At 39.7% G+C, this 23,095-nt stretch overlaps 1 protein-coding gene and 1 pseudogene across 1 annotated transcript; one reads left to right on the plus strand and one right to left on the minus strand.

Moving 5' to 3' along the window:
* Positions 1–7,658: 7,658 nt before the first annotated feature.
* Positions 7,659–17,160, plus strand: LOC108257459 (putative C-type lectin domain family 20 member A). The gene is made up of 7 exons (XM_017455258.3): positions 7,659–7,768; positions 14,418–14,479; positions 14,956–15,321; positions 15,585–15,917; positions 16,021–16,101; positions 16,213–16,304; positions 16,516–17,160. The coding sequence occupies exons 1-7, from the start codon at positions 7,701–7,703 to the stop codon at positions 16,624–16,626; spliced, it is 1,113 nt and encodes a 370-aa protein (XP_017310747.2). The 5' UTR covers positions 7,659–7,700; the 3' UTR covers positions 16,627–17,160.
* Positions 17,161–18,218: 1,058 nt separating this feature from the next.
* On the minus strand, positions 18,219–21,294 carry LOC108256809 (uncharacterized; annotated as a pseudogene).
* Between the last annotated feature and the right edge of the window lie 1,801 nt (positions 21,295–23,095).

Consider the following 23,095-nt stretch of genomic DNA (forward strand, 5'->3'; position numbering starts at 1 on the left):
TGTGCAAATTTTTGCATTTAGACCAGTCTGTCTGTTGGTCACTGTGATTTAGTTTATTCAAAGTTTATGTAAAGTAGGACAAAAGGGACAGTATGGTTTGCATAAGCCTTTTTGCCTGAAAGACGACAAATAAGCTGCTGAGTTCATCACCAAATGGAAAAAAGGTCTCTGAAGGTCACAGAGACAAAATAAAAACCTAACATTGATGGTTTACCTCCAGATTTAAGCTCTTTTCTAATACACTACTCCAATACTCGAGCTATTAACACTCATGAAGGAGAAATTTTCCTGTAAAAGCTGCAGTTTAGACGATAAAAGATTTATAATATTTCACATTAGGGTTGTTAATGTCAAAGTCACCAAAGTTAAAGTGATGCAGTATTTGTTATAAATACCTTCTCATCATGTCTCTCTGCTCCTTTTACTCACTTCATCTTGTCAGACCACTTGGACCTACCTTACTAACTTATCTTCACTACTTCTCTGTCTGTGAGTTAGCTACTGTATGAACTGTTGCTCAGTACAGCGCTCACCCCTCAGTATGTTAACGAGGGGGTTCTCCCACCATCTGGTGACCTACAGACTTATCAACATGTGCAGTTATCATGGTCTATTGTTTCTCCTCACCGTACCCCCACCATAACCTAAACATCATCAGATTTTCACACAAGTCCTAAAAGTAGATATAGAGAACTCAATTAAACATATGAGCCAAAAATATTGTACTTGATGTGAACCCCTTGTGCAGCAATATTTGCAACTAAACATTTCTGATAACTGTTGATCAATCCACAAAGAAAGAGCATCTCACACCCCCTATCCAGACCACTTTTAGAAATGTCAGCAAGGTTTTAAAGGTTGGCTCTCTTCAGCCTCCACAGGAAGTGGAGGTGCTGCTGGGTCTTATCTAGGCAGGTGGTAGGGCTGCACGATTATGGCCAAAATGATAAACCCGATTATTTTGATCAATATTGAGATCTCGATTATTTATCACGATTATTACTTGATTTTAGTGGCAACATATTTTTATTGCACTTTCACATTTATTAAATTTTCTCATGCCACAATATAACACACAAGTAGGCATGAGAAAACTTGAGCTGGTGACATTATGGTGAATTATGACAGAATTTAGGAACATAGTGTGAGCCATGACACATTAACTTACCTTCTGATAAACTAAATTTAATATTTTCAGCTCATTTTACAGACTGTATGCAAAAAACAACCATTAACCTGTTCCACCTTGTAAACAAATACAATAAACATCAATGTTCAGTGTTTGAAGTCTGCCCCTCTTAAATATATTTAAAGCTACACTATTAGACATTTCCACTGTCGTGGTTCTGGGCTGGAGTCAGTTCTCGAACCGCTCTGTGTATATTGTGTATATATCTGAATAATCTCATATAGGATGTGATTGGGTGAGTTCAGTTACCCATCAGATGCAAAGTGCTTTAGTTTAATGGTGTTCATTACTGATGCTCCGATCAGGATTTTTACAGACGATACCGATCCAGATACCAATCTTTTTCTGTTTAAACATTAATCAGGAGGTCATAAACAGTTAAATGTAAGCTCTCTGCTCTTGGTCACTGTTAATTGAGTTAAAATAATAGCAATGAGATACTGTTGGTCAATTGATAAATAAACAAGCATAAAATATTTATTTTAAATATCTTAAAAACAATAAAGAATCCTAATTAAGAGCAGACTAATACAAAAATGATCCATATTAGGAAAAAGGCCAATAGCTTTATAAGGAAATGGCGAACTAAGCTTAATGTCAAATTGATATTAAATGCAACCCATAGTAATTAAACATTATTTCATTTCTCATTTTATTTATATTTTATGAAATTATATCTTTTTTTTATATTAAGTGATTTATTTATAACCAAGCACAATTTCTGTCTTTACATTTTAGTAGTTCTATTTTTTTTGTTTATCAGTTTTAGATGGGTTTCCCCAGTACAGTGTTCCATGTCTGCTGATAATGGTGTGTTTTGGGGAAGGGATATTTCAACACATGGCAACTGAGGTTGACTTTTCTAATGATATCTGGCAACCGTGAGTTTAAATGAAGTGAATTAGAGTTAGTGAAGGAGCGCGGCGGTGTACTGTATGTTTACAGACCGAACAGTTGCTACTCTTGATTATGATTGGTGAGGAATTATTGAATAAAGAAGTTTGAATTAAACCCACCTTGTAGCATTAGCATTATTATTTATTTACTCCGCGCGAAGCCGCTGTTTCTACACGAGCAGCTCACAGGAGCAGGTTCAGGTCATTTTGTGAGATCAATAAAAGATGGCGGTTGTGAGATCGGGAAGTTGAAGCAGAGATGTACAGAGTTACTCGTCGTCATAAAGGCTTCTCTGCAGTATTTAAACACTTGTTCGGGTGACTGAGGTGATGAAAAGCAGTGTGAAAGTAACTGTAGATGCATTTTGGACTTCCTGTAGTTTTTATTCTGATTGTATTATACAACTCCGAACAGGTCACTCGCACCGGTGCGAATAAATATTTATTCACAGTCGCACAAAATACTTTTCAGTCACAAATGTGAGTGAAATGGTCGCACTGTAGAGCCCTGAGTTTATCTGCAAAGTTTTTTCCCCCGTTCGGCGTGATGACGTTTAATGTCCCCGACAGCCTCTGTAGTGCCATTTAGCATCATGTTAACGTCATGATTTCTCCTCGCGCAAAGCGCTGGAGCTCGACGCGAAGCTGGCCGCTAGAGGGCTAAAATCCTAACTCCGTTTGGCACTACAAAATGACGTCATCCCTGCGCCGCTCTATAGTAATTGGCTGTAGTGTAGGAAGCGCTTGATTTGATCTGCAGTGGAGTTTTCTATGAGCGGAGGACAAACTTTAAACGTTAATATCGAAGTTGATCATGTTCATTTAATCGTGGGCAGTCAAAATCGTAATCGCGATCGATATTCAATTAATTGTGCAGCCCTAGCAGGTGGTGTTGAGTGTCTAGGGGAGACACACCAAGAGTCTTGGAGCTTGTGACTCTCTCCACAGTTGTTCCATTGATGTGCAGTGGTGAATAGTCTACTTGGATCCTCCTGAAGTTGACAATCATCTCTTTAGTCTTATCAACATTAAGAGATTATTGTCTCTACACCATTTTGCAAGCTGGTTCACCTTGTAAAGAGCATCAGTGACTGGGTACATAAGCAAGTGCATGGATGATGTGACTTACTTCAAGACCATCACCACAAGCACAAACCAGAAACTGTGGATGACTGCTGAAAACCCAAGAAACTGCTTTCAGGTCTGATGACAAGTCAGCCCTCCACAAGGGCCAATCTGTCCTGGAGAGGCAAAGCACAACTACACAATAAGGATCCACAGTCACTTCCTGACCACTAAGGACACAAGGCATATGTGGCAAGGCATTCAGGCCATCACAGACTACAAAGCTACACCACTTGTCTGTGAAGGTGAACGCTGTACTGAGCAACAGTTCATACAGTAGCTAACTCACAGACAGAGAAGTAGTGAAGATAAGTTAGTAAGGTAGGTCCAAGTGGTCTGACAAGATGAAGTGCGTAAAAGGAGCAGAGAGACATGATGAGAAGGTATTTATAACAAATACTGCATCACTTTAACTTTGGTGACTTTGACATTAACAACCCTAATGTGAAATATTATAAATCTTTTATCGTCTAAACTGCAGCTTTTACAGGAAAATTTCTCCTTAGTGAGTGTTAATAGCTCGAGTATTGGAGTAGTGTATTAGAAAAGAGCTTAAATCTGGAGGTAAACCATCAATGTTAGGTTTTTATTTTGTCTCTGTGACTTTCAGAGACCTTTTTGCGAGCTTGGTTCATCCCTGTATGCTGACTCATCATTGTTGCTGATGAGGCCCACAGCAATAATGTTACCAGCAAACTTGATGATGTGATTGGTGAACTCTTATATTTTTGGAGCCATTGGAACTCTGTTTTATATTTATTTCTGGATTTAATTGATTATTTTTGATGAACTTGTTATTTGCAGATGATGCAACAGAAAGTTTCACATAGAACTTTCACACAGTCCATGTGTCTGTCTGCATCTCCCTGTGCTCTGAGTGAAAAAGGAAAATTTAGTTCTGTTTTATAGTTCAACTTTCATCTAATTTAGTTCACTAGTCATCTGCTGAATTCTAACGGAGATGACAGTATAATGAAGAAACACCTACATAATCAAAACACACTAAATGTTAGGCCCAAAGGGTGTGCAAATTTTTGCATTTACACCAGTCTGTCTGTTGGTCACTGTGATTTAGTTTATTCAAAGTTTATGTAAAGTAGGACAAAAGGGACAGTGGTTTGCATAAGCCTTTTTGCCTGAAAGACGACAAATAAGCTGCTGAGTTCATCACCAAATGGAAAAAAGGTCTCTGAAGGTCACAGAGACAAAATAAAAACCTAACATTGATGGTTTACCTCCAGATTTAAGCTCTTTTCTAATACACTACTCCAATACTCGAGCTATTAACACTCACTAAGGAGAAATTTTCCTGTAAAAGCTGCAGTTTAGACGATAAAAGATTTATAATATTTCACATTAGGGTTGTTAATGTCAAAGTCACCAAAGTTAAAGTGATGCAGTATTTGTTATAAATACCTTCTCATCATGTCTCTCTTCTCCTTTTACTCACTTAATCTTGTCAGACCACTTGGACCTACCTTACTAACTTATCTTCAGGACTTCTCTGTCTGTGAGTTAGCTACTGTATGAACTGTTGCTCAGTACAGCATTCACCTTCACAGACAAGTGGTGTAGCTTTGTAGTCTGTGATGGCCTGAATGCCTTGCCACATATGCCTTGTGTCCTTAGTGGTTAGGAAGTGACTGTGGATCCTTATTATGTAATTGTGCTTTGCCTCTCTGATAGCCCGGGACAGATTGGCCCTTGTGAGAGCTGTCTTGTCATCAGACCTGAAAACCGTTTCTTGGGTTTTCAGCAGTGAGCACACTTCAGCAGTCATCCACTGTTTCTGGTTTGTGCTTGTGGTGATGATCTTAAAGTAAGTCACATCATCCATGCACTTGCTTATGTACCCAGTCACTGATGCTCTGTATTCCTCCAATTCTGTGTTGTTGTGATATGTAGCAGGCTCTCTGAACATATTCCAATTATTTGCTCAAAACAATCCTGAAGTGCTGAGATAGCTCCCTCAGACCAGGTTCTCACCTGTTTCAGAACCAGTTTGGCGTTTCAGAACTGGTCTGTGTGCTGGGATTAGCAAAACAGAGATATGGTCCCAGCAGCCAAGGTGGGGGCGGGGTGCAGTCTTGTAAGCACCATGAATGTTGGTGTAAACAATGTCTAAAGTGTTTTAGCTTTTCAGTTAAATTTTGTTGGTTGCTATGTCGCATTCAGGGTGGGAAAAGATTTTAAATTTTACCATATTAATCTTGGTTTAATTTTTTTGTACATTACAGAAATAGTCAATATCATGATACTGTGATAACCATGAACTTTTATACTAACCATGAACTAGATTATAATAATGGGAACACTTCAAACCATAACACCTCTATTTCATTTAATGAAATGACCCACAGTAAAGCCAGGTGAACCATTTCTGTTTATAATCAGCGGCTCAACGTGTCTGATACAGGACAAAAACATCTGAAGGACATTTTCTCCTGTCAAAGTATCCATCCATCCATTTTCTGTATTGTTTATCCTACACAGGGTCATGGGAGCCTATCCCAGCGGACTCGGGGCATGAGCTGGGGACACCCTGGACAGGGTTCCAACCCACTGCAGGGCACAATCACACACTCACGCACCACGGACAATTTAGAGATGCCAATCAGGCACAAGATGCTGCTTTCTGGTCTGAAGCCACAGAAGCCTACAGCTCATCCAGAGCAAACACACAAACTGCAGATGGAGAACGACTTGAACCTCAACAACTCTGAACCTCTACACATGCAGCATGACATCCAAACACTCACTGACCTCAGACAGTTTAACACTACCTGCCTTCCCTCAACAGTGCACCCGTATCAGTTTGCAAACCACTCCAACAGAGGATGCAATCACCAAGGCACTGCACTCTGCTCTGACCCACCTGGACAACAGCAACTCCTACAGTAGGATGTTATTTATCAACTTAAGCTCAATCTTTAACACTATCCTTTAACCCTTCCAAGCTGATCTCCAAGCTTACCAACCTTGGCATCAGCATCCCCTCTGTAATTGGACCCTGTACTTCCTTACTCCCGTCAGTTAATAACAAGAATATTAAGGGCACAGACTCACCTAAACTGGACCAGTCAAATTTTGGGGAGGGGGAGGCTGGGGGTGCAGGAGGAAATAAAAATAAATATTCTTTTTCCAGTCTTAAACTGTTCAGTTTCGATGAGCCTGTGCCCATTGTCATGAGGGAGTTCAGGAGGCGGATACAAAGGCAGAACTTTGTATTGAAGACAGAACGCAAGGAACAGATTTGGGAAACAGGCTCAGGAAAACAAACATGAGGAATAAACACACAAGGTATCGGACTATCAGAAACTTAGTAAAACTAGGAAAGAAACCTTAAGAAAACACTAAATAAAAACAAATCATGCATAAACTGAACAATAACAAAAATGAGCACTCCAAACCCCAAACATAGCCTGAATTGATGCAATGCTCCATCAATGCCGGAGAAAAACCAGGAAACTTAAATAGGATCACTAATCAATCAGGAAAATGATACACATGGGAATGGTTAAAACACTAAAAAGAGGAAGACAACAGAAGGTCTGCAACGGCAATCAGGGTGCCCTCTCGTGGCCAACGATGGAATTGTCACTGGGGGTCATGGGAATTATAGCCTCAGATTCCTGTTCTTGGTTGACAGGAATCTGAATGTGACAGTGTGTGTCAGAATGTGAGGAATGTGACAGACCACATGAGCAATGTGACAGAGTTCTGCTGTTGTAGCTGATCCACCACAATTTTTGACATGTGCATTCAGATACTGCAGAACGTCTCTGAAATTCTGAGATCGGTAAAAGGTACAACACTAATAGTTTACATGCTTCACATTTCAGGTACAGTATGTTTTTCAGTAGTCTCACATTTCAGTTATTCAGTTATTACCTCACACTTAATAAGGAGAACTTCATATTCATGTCAAAATAGCATAAAAATCATTTTAGTTCCTGGTGTTCAATGTCTTCTCTGGTTCACCTCTTCTGAACTAATTTAGAGGTTTCTCACCAGTGAGGTGAATACTAATGCAATCACAAATTTTGATGCTTTTTTGTTTGTAAATAATTTTTCAAACTATATTGATTTTTCTCCCTACTTAAATATAATGGGATAATTATTGTAGATTCATGTCATGAAGCCTTTAACCCTACACTGTATTAGATTTGTGTCAGTCCTGACCCTGGTAAATAAAACTATCAAAAGTGTACATTCTCAAACCTGTCCTGATTAGGCTGCATGACATGGTTACAGTTCAGTATGATGAGCTTGTCTTTGTGCTGTTTAAGTCTAATAATCTTTATTTATCAAATTACACTCTTGAGATACCTTGATAAATATCTCCAGTGACTGTTTTTTCAGTTGTGCCCCTCCCATATCAAATTTCCATCCAATCTGTTTTGTAAAGTAGAAAAAGAAGGAGGTGGTGGTTTGCATTAAGTCATAAGGTCAAAAAGAAGATAAATAGTAACTTATTCAGATACTACAGAATGCCTCTGAAAGACACTGTGATCTGTGAAAGCTACAACACTGATACTTTACCTCCTTCACATTTCAGGTATGGTTTTCAGTATTCTCACATTTCAGTACTTTACTGAAATACTATTACTAGTAGAACTGAAATGCTTCAATTACTTCTTAACACTTAATAAGTGGTAACATTTTATAGAGCTTGAAACAATGGACAATGTATGTAATATATTTTCCACCGACTGAGTTGTGAGTTTTAAATAATCTTAATAATAATACGTTATCTGCTGCGAACTAGTATTGTGGTACACGAGTATTTCAAAATACTTAATCATCTTATGTTCAAAATAATTTAAGTTGTACGTGTCTAGTATTTAATGTATTTTATTTACCTACTGTGTGCTTAAATCAAGGGAAATGTGCTTTAATTCGACAATCTTTACATGTGCTGTGCTGCTTCCTGTTGCATTTCTTAAAAAAAGAATATTTTGTATAACTAGCATTTTAATAATTATAATTAGCAACTGTGATTTCATTTAGCTCACATATGCTCCCTAACACCCATTCACACACACCCCCCTACCCCGCCCCTCACATCCACACCCATAGCACTGATATAAAATATAATTATACTGATTATACTGATGATAATATAGCACTTGCTGCAGAACAATGGGCTATGCTTAACATGTCCTATGTATGTCCTCTGTATTTATTTCTACAGAACGATAATACAAAAAAAAAAAAAAAACATGGGTTATTTCAGTTAATTCAGTAGAAATTTTATATTACAATCAGCAAAGTAACACATCTGAGCATCTAGTCTCAGTCTTGACATGGACTCGTCCATGTGTGGTGTTGATTTCATCTCGGTCTTGCCTTCACCTCCAGTGATTTGTTTAATAAGTAGTTCAATATTAGTGTAGCATTTAAGATTATCTGTTGTACACCTCATGTTAAAAACAGGTTTATGTTGTTCTCCTATTTATGTGACTATTAGGAAAATTTGTATCCAATCCTGAACCTCAGTGATGATTTGACAAATACAAATTTAAATTCAAATGTAAACACTAAAAACAGGAGAGCCAAATACAATTTAATCTAGGCGAGAACGTTCTGATTCGGAACAACTGGAACATTTTCTTCAAATATACTGAGTTCTGATCTCATGCGTGTAGGGACCGTCGGTAAAATAGAAAGGTGTGAAAAGTGGGACATCTTACTGCATGGGAATTATGAATTATAATTCTTTTATTTTATTTTACTTTTACATAATAACAATTATTAATAATTGACACTAAGAGAATTAGCGATTAGAGAGATTAGACAGTGGTTGCTATTATATCTTGTCATCAAGATATCACCTTTATTCATTACCTGTTTGGTTGGCAAATGTAGATATAATTGAACTCTAATTACATTTTCATTAAAAAAAAAATACACTACTGTATATGACACAAAAGTACACAGACCTTTGACCATCTCACCCATATGAGGTTCTTGTCCAAAATGTCATCAAAAGGTTAGAAGCACTCAATTGTGTAGAATGTCTCTGTATGCTGTAGCATTACAGTTTCCCTTCACTGGAACTAAGAGGCCCAAACCTGTTCCAGCATGACAATGCCCCTGTGCACAAAGCGAGCTCTATGAAGACATGGTGTGTTAAGTTTGGTAGAAGGTGAAGGAACTCGAGTGTCCTGCACAGAACTCTGACCTCAACCCCACTGAACACCTTTGGGATGAACTGCAACACCGACTGCACTCCAGACCTCCTCACTAGTGCTCTTGTAGCTGAATGAACACACATCCCCACAGCCACGCTCCAAAATATATTTGAAAGCCTTCCCAGAAGACTGCAGCTTATTTCAACAAAAAAGGGGGGGGGGGGGGGGGGGTCTGGAATGGCATGTTCAGCAGACACATATGGGTGAAAGATGGTGAGATGTTCACATACATTTGGACATATAGTGTAATTCAGCACAGTGTGATTGCTTTAAGGCAATATGTTTTTATTGTGCAATAGTCAATTGTAACTATTTTTCATATGGAAACTTCCTGTTTCCATATGAAACCAATACTGACATATTTAAACCATGCATTTAAGATTACAGCTGATCACATGTTTTTGTTTTGGTTTTAAGAGCGCTGTAGTATTTCCCAGAAATGGCACATAATATTGTGCACAACGTGTTTGTCTTATAACAATTAATTAAAATCGGTAAAAGTTTAACTTGCCAAAGCAAAGAGTTCCGTTTACTCTAGGGAATTCTAACCTGAACCTGAACCCGAACCCGCTGCCAATTATTACTAGAAATAAGTATGTCGTCTAAAAAAGCAGCAGCATATGCATTGTGGGGGTGGAGCATTCTGTCCATGAGATGTGGTGCAGGACTCCAGACGTTGGTGCGATCAGCTGAGCGTACCATCTGCACTGAGCTACCTGACCTGCAGTTGTACTGTGTATGGTTGTGTGTAACAAATAAAAAATTTTAAGTTGAGATGTTGAAACATCGCTGGGGTTCCAAACAACCAAAACTGAAGGGTAACAAATTGGTGTAACCCAAACAGCCACACCTACCTGATTGAGCAGTTCATCAATGCGAGTCATGTATATGTGTCAAATGAAACACGGCATTCACTTTTCTAAAGTCCACACAAAAACAGCCTGACCCATTAGTCATGGGCGCAGGAACCGCCTCTCTCCACAGTTTCAGGAGATTGAGGTGGTATATTTGAAGTGAAGTGCATCTATCCATTTACCTGACCGCATAGTCGACTTCTCCAACTCGGTGTGTGACCTCAAAAGGTCCTTGCCTGTGTCTGTGAGATGAATGTAGTGCCCTGGTCAGTTAGGCTCTCTTTTGGGGAATCCTGACTCAGGAGATAACACAGAAGAATGTCTCCTCAACACTGCATGCTGAGATGTTGTGCAACACTGCATGCTGAGATGTTGTGTTTCCAGATATTGCATAATCCACCAGGACTAATACAAAGTGATACCTTGCATGCTTACGAGGTATCACTTTGTAGTGAGGTAAAAGATTATGAAATAAAACTCCCATTAAATCACTACATGCTGAGGAATAGAACAATGAAAACACTGCTGCACTAGTTTGTTCATTTATTTATAATGATTTTACAGTTTTACAACATGCAGAAAAGGATTTAGCTGCAGAGGAACAAGCTCATCATTTTTTCCAAAATGTTGTGAGAGACTGAGGTGGTTCTACATGGTACTGAATTTATAGCGTATAATTATCTTTTCCCACCTGCTTTCTGAATATTGGTTTACCTTTTGGGAAACAAATACTACATATTGAAATCTGTCAGTTTTTTTATCACCTGAGATTGTCTGTTTGTTTATAGAAGTTAGTGAGGACCACACAATTGACATTTAGGCCCTAATAAAAGAAAAACACAGAATTGAAAAAGGGTGTACTCTATTTTTCCCATGACTGTAAATAACCCAAAGGGACATATATTAAGCTGACCATATTAAGCTGGAATATATCTAACATGGATGGAACTCTAAACTGCCCCAATTGTATAAAACTGTACTAATATTTTATTAACAATTGCAAAATAATAAAATACAGCATATTTCGGAATATTTTGAAATTTTATTTATCAAACAGATGCAAAAAAATGATATATACATCATTAAAATTACACACTAATAATTCACATGCTGAAATAGTGAAAGTATTGTAGCATTTTTATTGAGTCATTTCAGTCACCACAACAAAATTAGAATCATTACAATTTTTAAAATATTTGTGTAATTAAAGTCATTTTATCATGTATAATTTTCATGGCTAAAAACAATATTATCAAGTAATATTATGCTATTATATATCATAATATTTTTATATAATAAATGTGGTACCTTCTGCGCTTCGGCCGGTAAATTCAGCACCTGGCTCACATTCGGGATCCGGATCATTCGATACGTTACACTCAATAGGCTACTATCATATTCATAATCATCAAAATCATTATTTTGTTCGCTGACAGCTTCAACATCAGATCCACCATCAAATTAGGCTAATATTTGATTAGAAACTTGTTCTGCAGTAAATTGCTGAGCCATGTCCTGTTTTGTAATGTTTCTTTTATGTCTGTGGTAATTATGATTGACACATTACATTGCAGTTATTGCTGCTAAAGGTGGCACAACTAGATTTTAAGGGGGCAGTTAGTTTTTCACATGGGTCATAGGTGTTGGATAACTTTTTTTTTTTTTGCTTCAATAATTTTTTTAAATTATATTATGTGTTTACTCAGCTTACTGTTGCTTTATGTTGTTTTGTGTTTGAAGATCTACAACTATTTAGTATGAGATATACACACAACCAGAAATCAGAAAAAAATATATATCAGGATGGGGCAAATACTTTTACACAGAACTGTATATTCTGCACCTTTCATGATTTTGGCTAATTTTATATCATTTCTTCTTTGTCTACCTAGGACTTTTCATGTTCATATTTATTTCTCAGCAATTGTTCCAATGGTTCTATAGAGATCCTGTTCACAATACCAGCTTTATAACCAAACTTGTGCTGCCTTTTATAGCAATTCCCAAGTGATGCATTAAAAACCATTCCTATTCAGGTTCTTATGGCATATGATTCCTCTCCATAGCTGTTAACTATTTCTCATACTTCAAGCAATTTAGAGGCACTGGTACCACTCAGTAACTCTACATCAGCTTGAATTTAAGAAATGTGAATACCATCCAAGTAAGGCCTTTTAGCCAAAGCCTCTTCTTGGACAGTGATGGCTATGCTCACAGTCATCATCTTCTAGAATAGACCTCTGGAAGCTCATAAAACTGTTTGCCATTTAGATGTGAAATCACAAAACCATTCGCAATATAGCTGTAGACTGATACCTCTGGCTCATAGTTAGTAAACTAATCTTTCTGTTTCTTCCATTCAAATTTCACTTAAATTGGTTTCCTTTTTGTGATATTGCTTGTACTGGGAGAATGGATAAAATTATTATTCCTGGTGTTTGTGTTAAAACAAGTGCAGTACATACTTGGAACATGCACGTATTGACAGCCTGTTCTTCTTTGCCTTTGAAATTTATATGAAGAACGTGTCTTTGGTCTCACTTTGCAAGTCACATTTCCTTTCTAGTTGTGCACATTGCACCAGTGTGTGATCTTGGGAACGAAACAAGCAAGCTGTTCCTAGGCAAGTTTTGTTGAACTTATGTTTTCCTGGATTTTCCAAAGCAGAGTCCATACATGGTAGCAACAGTGGTGGTAAAACTGTCTCCATTTGTTCAGTTTTACTGACTGATCCAGGTTGTGAATTTTGAATATTACCAAAGACTGGGTCACACAGTATTTTAACATGGAGTTCATTAAAAGCAACACCACAGAGTTGTACCTTTCACCTTTGTCTTCCCACAATGGAAGCTTCAGGATCATTGTTCTCATGTTTCCTGGCATATCAAGTATTACAAATCACACATTGTATTACAACATTAATGTAGAAAGAGTGCATAACCTTGAAGAGCCTTAACATCTTCAGGCTTTACTAATGGCCAGCCATTAGCCTCATATGCAGAAGTTCACTGATGGAGACTTGATGGAGTGCAAAACTGTTCATGGTAATTGCAGTCCTAAAGCTATCATAGCGATTGTAGTCCTAAGCCATTTTCATGGTTTTTAAGTGTGTGTGGGGGGGGGGGGGGCAGTTCCAAAGCTGTGGGGCTTTATAAGAGAACGGTCTACCCCCTGCTGTAGCCTTCACTATTTGGGGTACCAACAAACAGACTGCATTTTTTGATCAAAGTAGGTGTGGCAGGTCATAAAAGACCAAACGTTTACTCAGGTACTGTGGCATGAGACCATTCAATGCTTTATTAGTCAATAGTAGTATTTTATCCATCCATCCATCCATCCATCCATCCATTTTCTGTACCGTTTATCCCACACAGGGATGTGTGGAGCTTGGAGCCTATCCCAGGGGACTCAGGGCACAAAGCGGGGGACACCCTAGACGGGTACACAATCGCGCGCACACACACACACACACCCATTCACACACTACAGACACACTGTACATACATTACCTATCACACATTTAACATGAACAAGAGGGTTCTATTAATGCACTCGTCCTAACACGTTATTATTTCTACAGCAATATTCAGGATCTTGTGCAGGGAATGCTCCACATAACCTAAGACAAATAATAAACACAGCTAATAGAGTTTTTAACAATACAGGCTAAATGGCCTTTTGACTATTTGCTCCCTGCCTTTGGAATGAAAATATTTCGCATTGGTCTGCCCTTTTGTTTAATTTTCAGTTTCTCTTCAGAAGTATGAGCATCAAAATACTTTTCTGATATCACGTCAAAATTAGCAGTGTCGCCCATTTTATACCGGAATGCAGCTAAGCTCCTAGCTCAATAAGGAAGTCCAGCTAGCTAGATTTATAAACAACAAACATCCAAATGTGACTTGTTCTTTCTTCTCGGGCCCTTATTCCACAATTTCCACTTACAAAAATGAATGTCCTTTTACAGTTACTACCAGCAATGACAGTGTTATGTCTTGAGACGTAACATGAGTTGTGGTTTGATGCGGGAACTGTGGCATACTGTTATTTTCCCTGTTTTTATTTGTGTGTTCATTCTGCTGATTTGTTTTCATGTTTCATTTATCAGTTTTACTGGAGTCACTTTTAGTGAACTTTAATCACATTTCTTATTTCTTAGTGAGTTTACCAACACCTCATCAGTGATGGAGCAGCATCTGTTCCTATTCCTGTTTTTCACAGGTGAGAGAAGTGTGTGTGTGTGTGTGTGTGTGTGTGTGTGTGTGTGTGTGTGTGTGTGTGTGTGTGTGTGTGTTTTGCACTGATTCCGATATCTAGCCGCTAAACACTTCCACAATAAATACCACAGAGACAAAGATGCAGTTTATGAAGTTTATCACGCAAAGTGTGAAACTACAAAGAAAAATATATATACGAATTTGAATTTCAAATATAAATGACACAGCAGGAACTATAATGAGTAGATTGACGATAAAATGACAAAATATGCTGGGACATGAGTTAATTGACTGCTACATTAGCACAGAATTGCTAACTTAATCAATTATCACACAAAATAAAATTCAGCATTTCAAGTGTGCATCCAACAAAATGAGAAAAATATCTTTCATAGTTAAAAGTTATCAATTTCAAATAAAAATAAAAATTTCTGACACAGTCCTAACAATGCATAAAACTTTTAAACCTCTCCTCCACAGGAGTCCTGCATCTTGTCCTGTCTCGTACATACTATCTGATCCAGGAGGGGAAAACATGGAGCGATGCTCAGGCTTACTGCCGAACCACATACACTGACCTGGCTATCATTAGAAGTACTGAGGATATGACTCAGTTTCAGAATGAAGCACAGGCACAACTATTCAGTTCCAGTGCTTGGATTGGACTGTACCTTAACATCAACAGCTGGCGCTGGTCGTTTGGAGATGAGATACTGGGAAGTATGACACAGTGGGCTTCAGATGATCCTAACAACAATGGCGGAGTTCAGGAGTGTGCTATAATAGATATGTACAGTTGGAATGATAGAGACTGTACAGAACAATGGCCCTTTGTGTGCTTTGATGGTAAGGAACAGCACTGATTAACACTTAGTCAGTAAAGAAAATTGTTCTCTCCTTAAAATAATGTAGACTGTGTGCTCTCAGTGTTTCCATTAACCTTAACTGTGCTCTAAAGAAGAAAAATGCTAAAAACTGAATCTTAAAAAGGGACAACAGACAAAAACACCTGAACTTTATGAACTCTGACATTAAGTGCACTCTTAATTTTTAACTTTCTTCTTAGCTGCTTAACTTTCTCTTCAATCGTGTTTATTTTATTCTCAAAGAGACTAAAACTGGCGCTGACAGGTACATTTACATCTCTACTGAAATGACATGGTCTGATGCTCAGAGTTACTGCAGAGCAACTTATACAGATCTGGCCAGTGCAAGAGATGCAACAGAAAACTCAATTATACAAGGACTGACCTTCGACTACACTTGGTTTGGTCTGTTCAGAGACTCCTGGAAGTGGACAGACCAAACCAACTTCTCTACCATCAGCTGGGTGTATGGAGAACCTGATAATTACCTGGGGGATGAAAATTGTGGTTATATAGATAATGGTGAGGCTGCTGACGCACAGTGCTCAGACATATTGCCTTTCTTCTGTTACTCAGGTAAGTTAGTTTCATTCAGTCACATATGTAGATCAATTTAAACTGCTTTGAGAATGTCCTTTTCATTGTGTGCTTGTATTGATAAGTGTCTTTACATATCTAGATTTAGTAATCCCAACACAACAAACCACTGCGGTGACTGTCCCGTCCACTCAGGCTGTGACCGATCCGACAGTAATGGCAGGTGAGTTAATGTTTCATTCAGTCACATATTTAGATGAATTTAAACTGCTTTAAGAATGTCCTTTTCATTGTGTGCTTGTATTGGTAAGTGTCTTTACATGTCTACATTTAGTAAACAACAAAAAACAACAAATCATGAGGGTGAAGGTCCAGTCCAATCAGGATGTGAACGATCCTGCAGTAAAGGCGGCCATCTTGGAGGAGGTGGGTCTTATCCTCCACAAGACTCCACTTACAATGTACATTCCCCTCCTCATTACTGCAGCCATAACCTGAGTCTTCATCAAGCTCTGACACATAAATTGTTGTTGTAATAACAGTCTTATAGTTTATGTAGAAATTGTACAGTGCTCACAGGCAATCAGTGTCTCTATCCTGCCTTATCTAGTAATAAAAGTATTTTTCTGTTCTTCAGATTACACAGAAACTGGAGAGTCATGGGATGGCAGAGACCATCACTGTGAAATGGAGAGAACAACCAGATGGAAAGGTGTTTCACAAGGAGAAAGAGAAAGAAGAATTCTAAATCTTTAGCTGTATAAAAATTATGTAATTCTGTAGTGCTATTGCCATTTATAGAATGAGTAATGTGTTAAGTCTGGGAAACATAATGAGATGTAGTTCACAATTAAAGGGAGGGTGAAGGGACTAATTTATACAATTTCTCTTTCAGTTCATGTCTAACATAATTTTGATTTTAGTGTCTATGGTGTCTCTTTATACCAAATGTAGTCAATCAGCTGATGTTATTGGGTGTACGATGTACAACATTAGGTATTGTAACGAAATGCGATCTTATGCAATATATTCTGTGTAAATATACATTTATATATTTTCTAAGATTCATAATAGTGTATGAGTCATACAATATATAGACGCTCTTATTGCTTTTCTTATCATAAGCATGAACTAACTATTCTATTCCTGATGAAGTAGAATCCATATACTATGTGATGTGAGAATAAGTGAATAATGTTCAGGATATGTTCAGAGTATATTCTGCTTCTTCCTGAGCTCCATCTGCAGGAGTTCCACTGTGTTCCTTGTTTCACTCTCAGCTCTCTAACTCTCATCTGGTGATGATTGTAAAGTTGCGCTGAAAAAATCTCTACTGTAAAAAGTTCTATAAAAATACAATTCTTTTCACAGCTTCTGCATTAATCATGACACACTCTGTCCACGCAATCACATGTTGACTAACATCACACTGCTCAATAATAGACTGCATTTTAGATATTTAAATCCAGATTTACTGAGTATAAGTGAAATATTCTGTTATTTAAGCCATAATGCAAGTTTATTTACAGGATAACACTTGCTTTTAAGAATATTAACTACATACACAAACTACTGTTCCAACATTAAGATAATCACATGGATACCAGAATCTGAACCAGAACCAATCTGATATGTATAAGAGTCTGCGTAGAGTGGCACTTTGAAAATAGAATCGGCACATGAAACTCACTGCCAAAGAGGGAAGGATCTTAATGCGATTAATAGCGGTTCAGTTGCAAGAGCAAATAATAGAGGAGAGAGAGGGCACCCTTGGCAAGTACCACACTGCAAGTTAAAATAATTTGGTTGAATATTATTACTATGGATACTGGCCTGGGAGGATACATATAAAAGCTGGATCCAAGAAATAAACCCATTCCCAAAGTGATATTGGAAAGATAGCCCCACCCTACCTGATCAAATCCCTCAAGTGAAACCCCTCAAGTGCATCAAGTGCAACCGCCACTTCAGGGGTTATAATAGACTGTCAAATGTATATTATATTTAAAAGTGTGTGAATATTGGAAACAGCCTGTTTGCTCCATAGATGTAATGTTTGTTAGTATTATTACAATTCGACAGGCTAGTGCTTTGGCCAGTATCTTTGCATCCACATTTTGTAGTGATAGGGGTCTATAATAACTACAAAGCATTAGAACCATGTCCTTCTTTAACAGCAACATAACAGAGGACTTGCTGAATGTCTCTGGAGGAGACCCACATTGTAATGACTCATTATAGACACCCAAAAGTAATGGAGACAGTTTATTTGGAAATTTCTTTATAAAATTTAACCAGGAAGCCACCTGGTCCTGGAGCTTTAATATGCTGGAAGAATCCTTAATCTGTGAAATATGTCATGAAGCAGCTTGTCTTCTCAACTAGTGGTGTGGAAAGTAATAAGTAAATATATGTTAAATTTTTCTTATTACCTATTTTAAACTGCATATAATCCATTTTATAATACTGCTCTTTATGTGACTCAGAGAAGTTAGTTAGTTAGCTAGTTCCGTCCGCGCAGCGAGGCGCATCGGGCAACAAGCATTCGCCAGCGGGCTCGGTCGGCAGCGTCGATTTCCACATCTTCCCACTTGACATCAAGCGCTCCTAGATCTTCCATGAATGTTCGTCGCCATGTATTATGCGGCCGCCCTACTCTTCTCTTCCCCCGTGGCGGCGTCCAGCGCAGCGCGATCTTTGCATGGCGGTGGTCAGACATCCGTAGAATGTGTCCTGCAAAGCGCATTCTTCGCTCTACGACCATTTCTGCCAGGCTGCGGGAGTTTGTTCTTCTTAGAATTTCTTCATTTGAAATACGATCACGGTATGATACACCGAGTATTCTTCTCAGGCATCGTTGCTGAAACACATTCAGCTTGTGGATGACTGCCCTCGAGCTCTTCCAAGTTTCAGATGCATAGATGGCGGTTGGGATGATGATGCTATTAAACAGGCGAAGTTTGCTGTGGATGTGACTAGTTCGCCTAGCCCAAATCGGCTGTAGCTGTTGGAAGACTGTAAATGCTCTGCCGATTCTGCGATTGACATCCGCGTTAGTCCCACCATCAGCAGCCACAATGCTGCCAAGGTAGGTGAACTGTTTGACTTCTTCGATCAGCTGGTTGCTCTCCGTGATCCGCACCGGCGTCATCCGGCCGACCGCCATGACGTTGGTCTTGTCAGTGCTGATCCGTAACCCAACTTTGGCTGCTTCGTGCTCCAGGCTAGTGGTCATCTCCTGTAAGACTTTCCCACTCTTCGCCAATAGCACAATATCGTCGGCGAATTCCAGGTCGGTCAGGCGTACCTGGCCTGTCCACGGAATTCCAGACGCTGGCTGTGTTAGTGCTCGTCGCATGACGAAGTCCATCATCATGAGGAAAAAGAATGGTGAAAGAATGCAGCCCTGTCTGACTCCGGTCTCGATGGTGAAAAAGGCAGTATGACCTGTGTCTGTCCGGATGCAACAGCTAGAATCCTGATATAAGTTCTGGAAAATGGCGATAAACCGCTGTGGAATGCCATATAGCCGTGCGATGTTCCAAAGCGATTTCCGGTGGACGCTGTCAAACGCCTTCTTAAAGTCTATAAAGTTGACCAAGAGCGGTTTCTGATATTCGGAGCTTTGTTCAATGATGTTTCGAAGAGCAAAGATTTGTTCAGTGCACGACCGACCGCTTCTAAACCCGGCCTGTTCGTCCCGTAGAGCCTGATCGACTGCTCGCAGTATCCGTTTGAGGAGGACGAGACAAAATACCTTGCCTGGGACAGACAGAAGGGTGATGCCTCTCCAATTGTTACAGTCTGCGAGATTACCTTTCTTAGGTAATTTGACGATGACACCCTGTCTCCAGTCATTTGGGACACGTTCCATGTGCCAGCAGTCATTGAGCAGCGTAGTGAGCACCCGTACAACTTCATCACCACCCGCTTTCAGCATTTCTGCCGAGATTTGGTCAAGACCAGGTACTTTGTTGTTTTTCAGATGACGAATCGCTGCAGCGACCTCAGCATCCATGATGTCGCTCATGTCCACTTCCAGCTCATAGGGGGGAGGAAAGACTGTAAATGCGTGCGTGGCTACGGGAGCCGGCTGGTTTAGGGTGTTTTTGAAATGTTCCACCCAACGCGCGTCCTGCTCTTCTTTGCTAACTAGCATCCTGCCGGTTGTATCCGTTATCGGCCCAGTGGAGCCGCTTCGGGCCCGAGTGAGGTCTCTGACCACACGAAACAGAGTCCTGCTGTCACCCTGGTCCGCAGCCACTTGTGCTTCAGTGCCCTTCCGGTCCAGCCAGTCCTTCTTGTCTGCTCGGCAACTCCTCTTGACCCTTCAAGTTCTCGGTACGCCTGCGATGCTTCATTTCGCTCCTCTTCGGTCTTTGCTTGATCGCGCTGACGTTTCTTGACCCGTCTTTCATCGATCAACGACCATGTCCGGTCCTGAATCCACCGTTCTCGCTGCGTTCCACGCCATCGACCAATCGTTCTCTCTGCCGTCTCGATGGCAGCATCCTTGATCTGTGCCCATTGTTCTTCGATGCTGGCCGAGTTGTCAAGAATCTGGAATCGGTTAGCGAGTTCAATGTGGAAGTGCTCGGCGTTCACGCGGTCCTTCAATTTCTCGGAGGCAAATGACCGAACGGTGTTGTGTCCGGCCACTCTTTTCAATTTTAGTCAGATTGAGGTCACAAGCAAGTGGCGATCAGACCCTACGTCGGCGCCGCGAAAAACCCGTACGTCACGTGAAGCCGAGCACCACCGTCGATGGATGCATACATAGTCGATTTCATTGTGAGTGGCCCCATCTGGTGACCGCCACGTCTTTTTGTGAATCCGTTTGTGAATGAAATATGTATTCCCGATGCAAAGGTTGTTAAGATTGCATAGGGATAGGAGACGCTATCCATTATCACTCGTTACTGCTGCCGATCCATGAGGTCCGATCACGTTTTCCCAGCCCTGATGGTCGCTGCTGAGTTGCGCATTCATGTCGCCAAGGAGGATCTTTGTCATGGTTGGGGACAACCGCGATTGTGTCTTGCAGCTGCTCGTAGAAGGCGTCCTTCTATTCATCATCTGCCTCATTTGTCGGCGCGTACACTTGAATAACAGTAATTTTAGCATGGCGAGACTGAAATCGGGCGGTAAGGATGCGATCACTGATCGGTTTCCATCCAACGAGTGCCTGTGCCGCGGTTTTGCTCAGGACCATCCCGACGCCGTGCACGTGATGTTCTTTGGCTCCCGAATACAGGACGATCTTCCCGTCGCTTGTCATTTTTCCATTACCCGTCCACCTCATTTCGCTGACACCAAGAATGTCAAGCCGGTAATTGTCGAATTCGTGCAGAAGCTGCTCCAGTCTCCCACACTGGTACAATGTTCGCACGTTCCAGGTTCCAATTCGTGTTGGCATCGAGTATCCCGTTTTGCATCGGGCGCTGGACGACCTTTCGGCTTTGCTCCAGAACCGTCATCAAGGGAGAAACAGGGTCAAATGGCCTTAATTCCTACAACTTACAGCAGAGTGTGCACATCACTGTCAGAAGAATTACACACTGTCCATAGGAGAAGACAGAGCAGATGGAATGGGTATATTTTTAAAGAACATGTTGAAATAATGAAAACAAGATAAATCATGCTGTTAGAATATTAATGGTTGATATTTTCTTTAGAAGACACAAAGTACAAATTATTCATATATATACACACCCCATGAAAGAGCTGGAGAAATGAAAATCCATCCATCCATCCATCCATCCATGTTCTATACAGCTTAATCCTTGTCAGGGTCACGGGGAACCTGGAGTCTATCCCAGGGACCATGGGGCACAAGGCGGGGTACACCCTGGACAGGGTGCCAGTCCATCACAGGGCACAATCACATACACATTCACAGACCCATTGATACACTATGGACACTTTGGACGCGTCAATCAGCTTACCGTGCATGTCTTTGGACTGGGGGAGGAAACCGGAGTACCCGGAGGAAACCCCCGCAGCACGGGGAGAACATGCAGACTCCGCACACACAGGGCCACGGTGGGAATCGAACCCCCGACCCTGGAGGTGTGAAGCGAACTAAGCCACCGTGAGTCCGAAAATGAAAATGTTTTTATAAATTACAAGAATTGCTAAATGTTGGTTTTGAAATCATAATTTGTGGATAAGATAATATAAAGAGAATATGTGAAATGAGTGAACTGAAAGCTACTTTTAGAGAATGATATCCTAACAAATGTGGTTTCACTAGAATTGACAGAATATATGTATCCACAGAATATATGTATCTAAAGGCTTTAAAACAATAGCTTACAATACTGAATATTTAGTAGACTCAGATCTTGTAAATATTAAACTAAACTTGGGAATAAATGAGATAAGAGGGTTTTGGAAACTAAATAGACAATGCCTTAAAAACAAAGATGTCATTTTAGAGATAAAAGATGAAATAAAAAGAATTCTAAAAAAAAGTTCTAAAAAATACTTGGTGAATTATGGAACATCCTAAAGACACGATTGCAAATATTCCTGAAACAATGCAAAAATGTAAATAAATGGAGAGTGCATGCATGAATCTTTTTAACATTCTTCATATCTCTGGGCTATGAGGTAGGGTGGCAAGACTAAAAAAAAAAATAAATACGTCCAATCTCCAAAAACCATGTTGAATAATGTGTTATGGTCTGATGAGACCAAACTACATACATACATTATATTTTATATATATATATATATATATATATATATATATATATATATATATATATATATATATATATATATATTCACCTAAAATTACTCTTATTGTTTATGATTTTAATTCATAATCTTTATTGCTTATGAGGTGTGTGGTCTCGCTCGGATCTTTTTGTGCAGGCCATACCTTCAGAGTGGAGCTCACGCCACCACAGAGTGGAGCTCACGCAACATTGAGTGAATTATGTCTTCGCTTCAGATAATAGAGGCTGACGGCGCTGTTCATAGGTGCCATTTTTATCATGCAACATGCTTAATTGCCATGTCACCTGATCACGGCAGGCCTGGTTTAACCACAGTACTTACACCTTTTCTCAGGTCTGAAGCCAGTAGTTTCTGGCTTCCCTGCAGCTATCCATTTAACTGGCACAATTTGCTTTTTATCTTTCCTGATCCACCTTTCTATTTCAGATGCCCAGCTCACTATAGAGTTAAATGTGTGTTCAGGTGGGTTAGCA

This window comes from Ictalurus punctatus, chromosome 24 (assembly GCF_001660625.3).
Source record: "Ictalurus punctatus breed USDA103 chromosome 24, Coco_2.0, whole genome shotgun sequence".
Lineage (NCBI taxonomy): Eukaryota > Metazoa > Chordata > Actinopteri > Siluriformes > Ictaluridae > Ictalurus > Ictalurus punctatus.

Bases quoted from the DNA above. Each gene is read 5' to 3' on its own strand.
- LOC108257459 (XM_017455258.3), top strand. From the start codon at position 7,701: ATGCCTCTGAAAGACACTGTGATCTGTGAAAGCTACAACACTGATACT. The intron at 15,322-15,584 runs GTAAGGAACAGC...TTATTCTCAAAG, and splicing joins GCCCTTTGTGTGCTTTGATG to AGACTAAAACTGGCGCTGAC. The intron at 15,918-16,020 runs GTAAGTTAGTTT...TTACATATCTAG, and splicing joins GCCTTTCTTCTGTTACTCAG to ATTTAGTAATCCCAACACAA.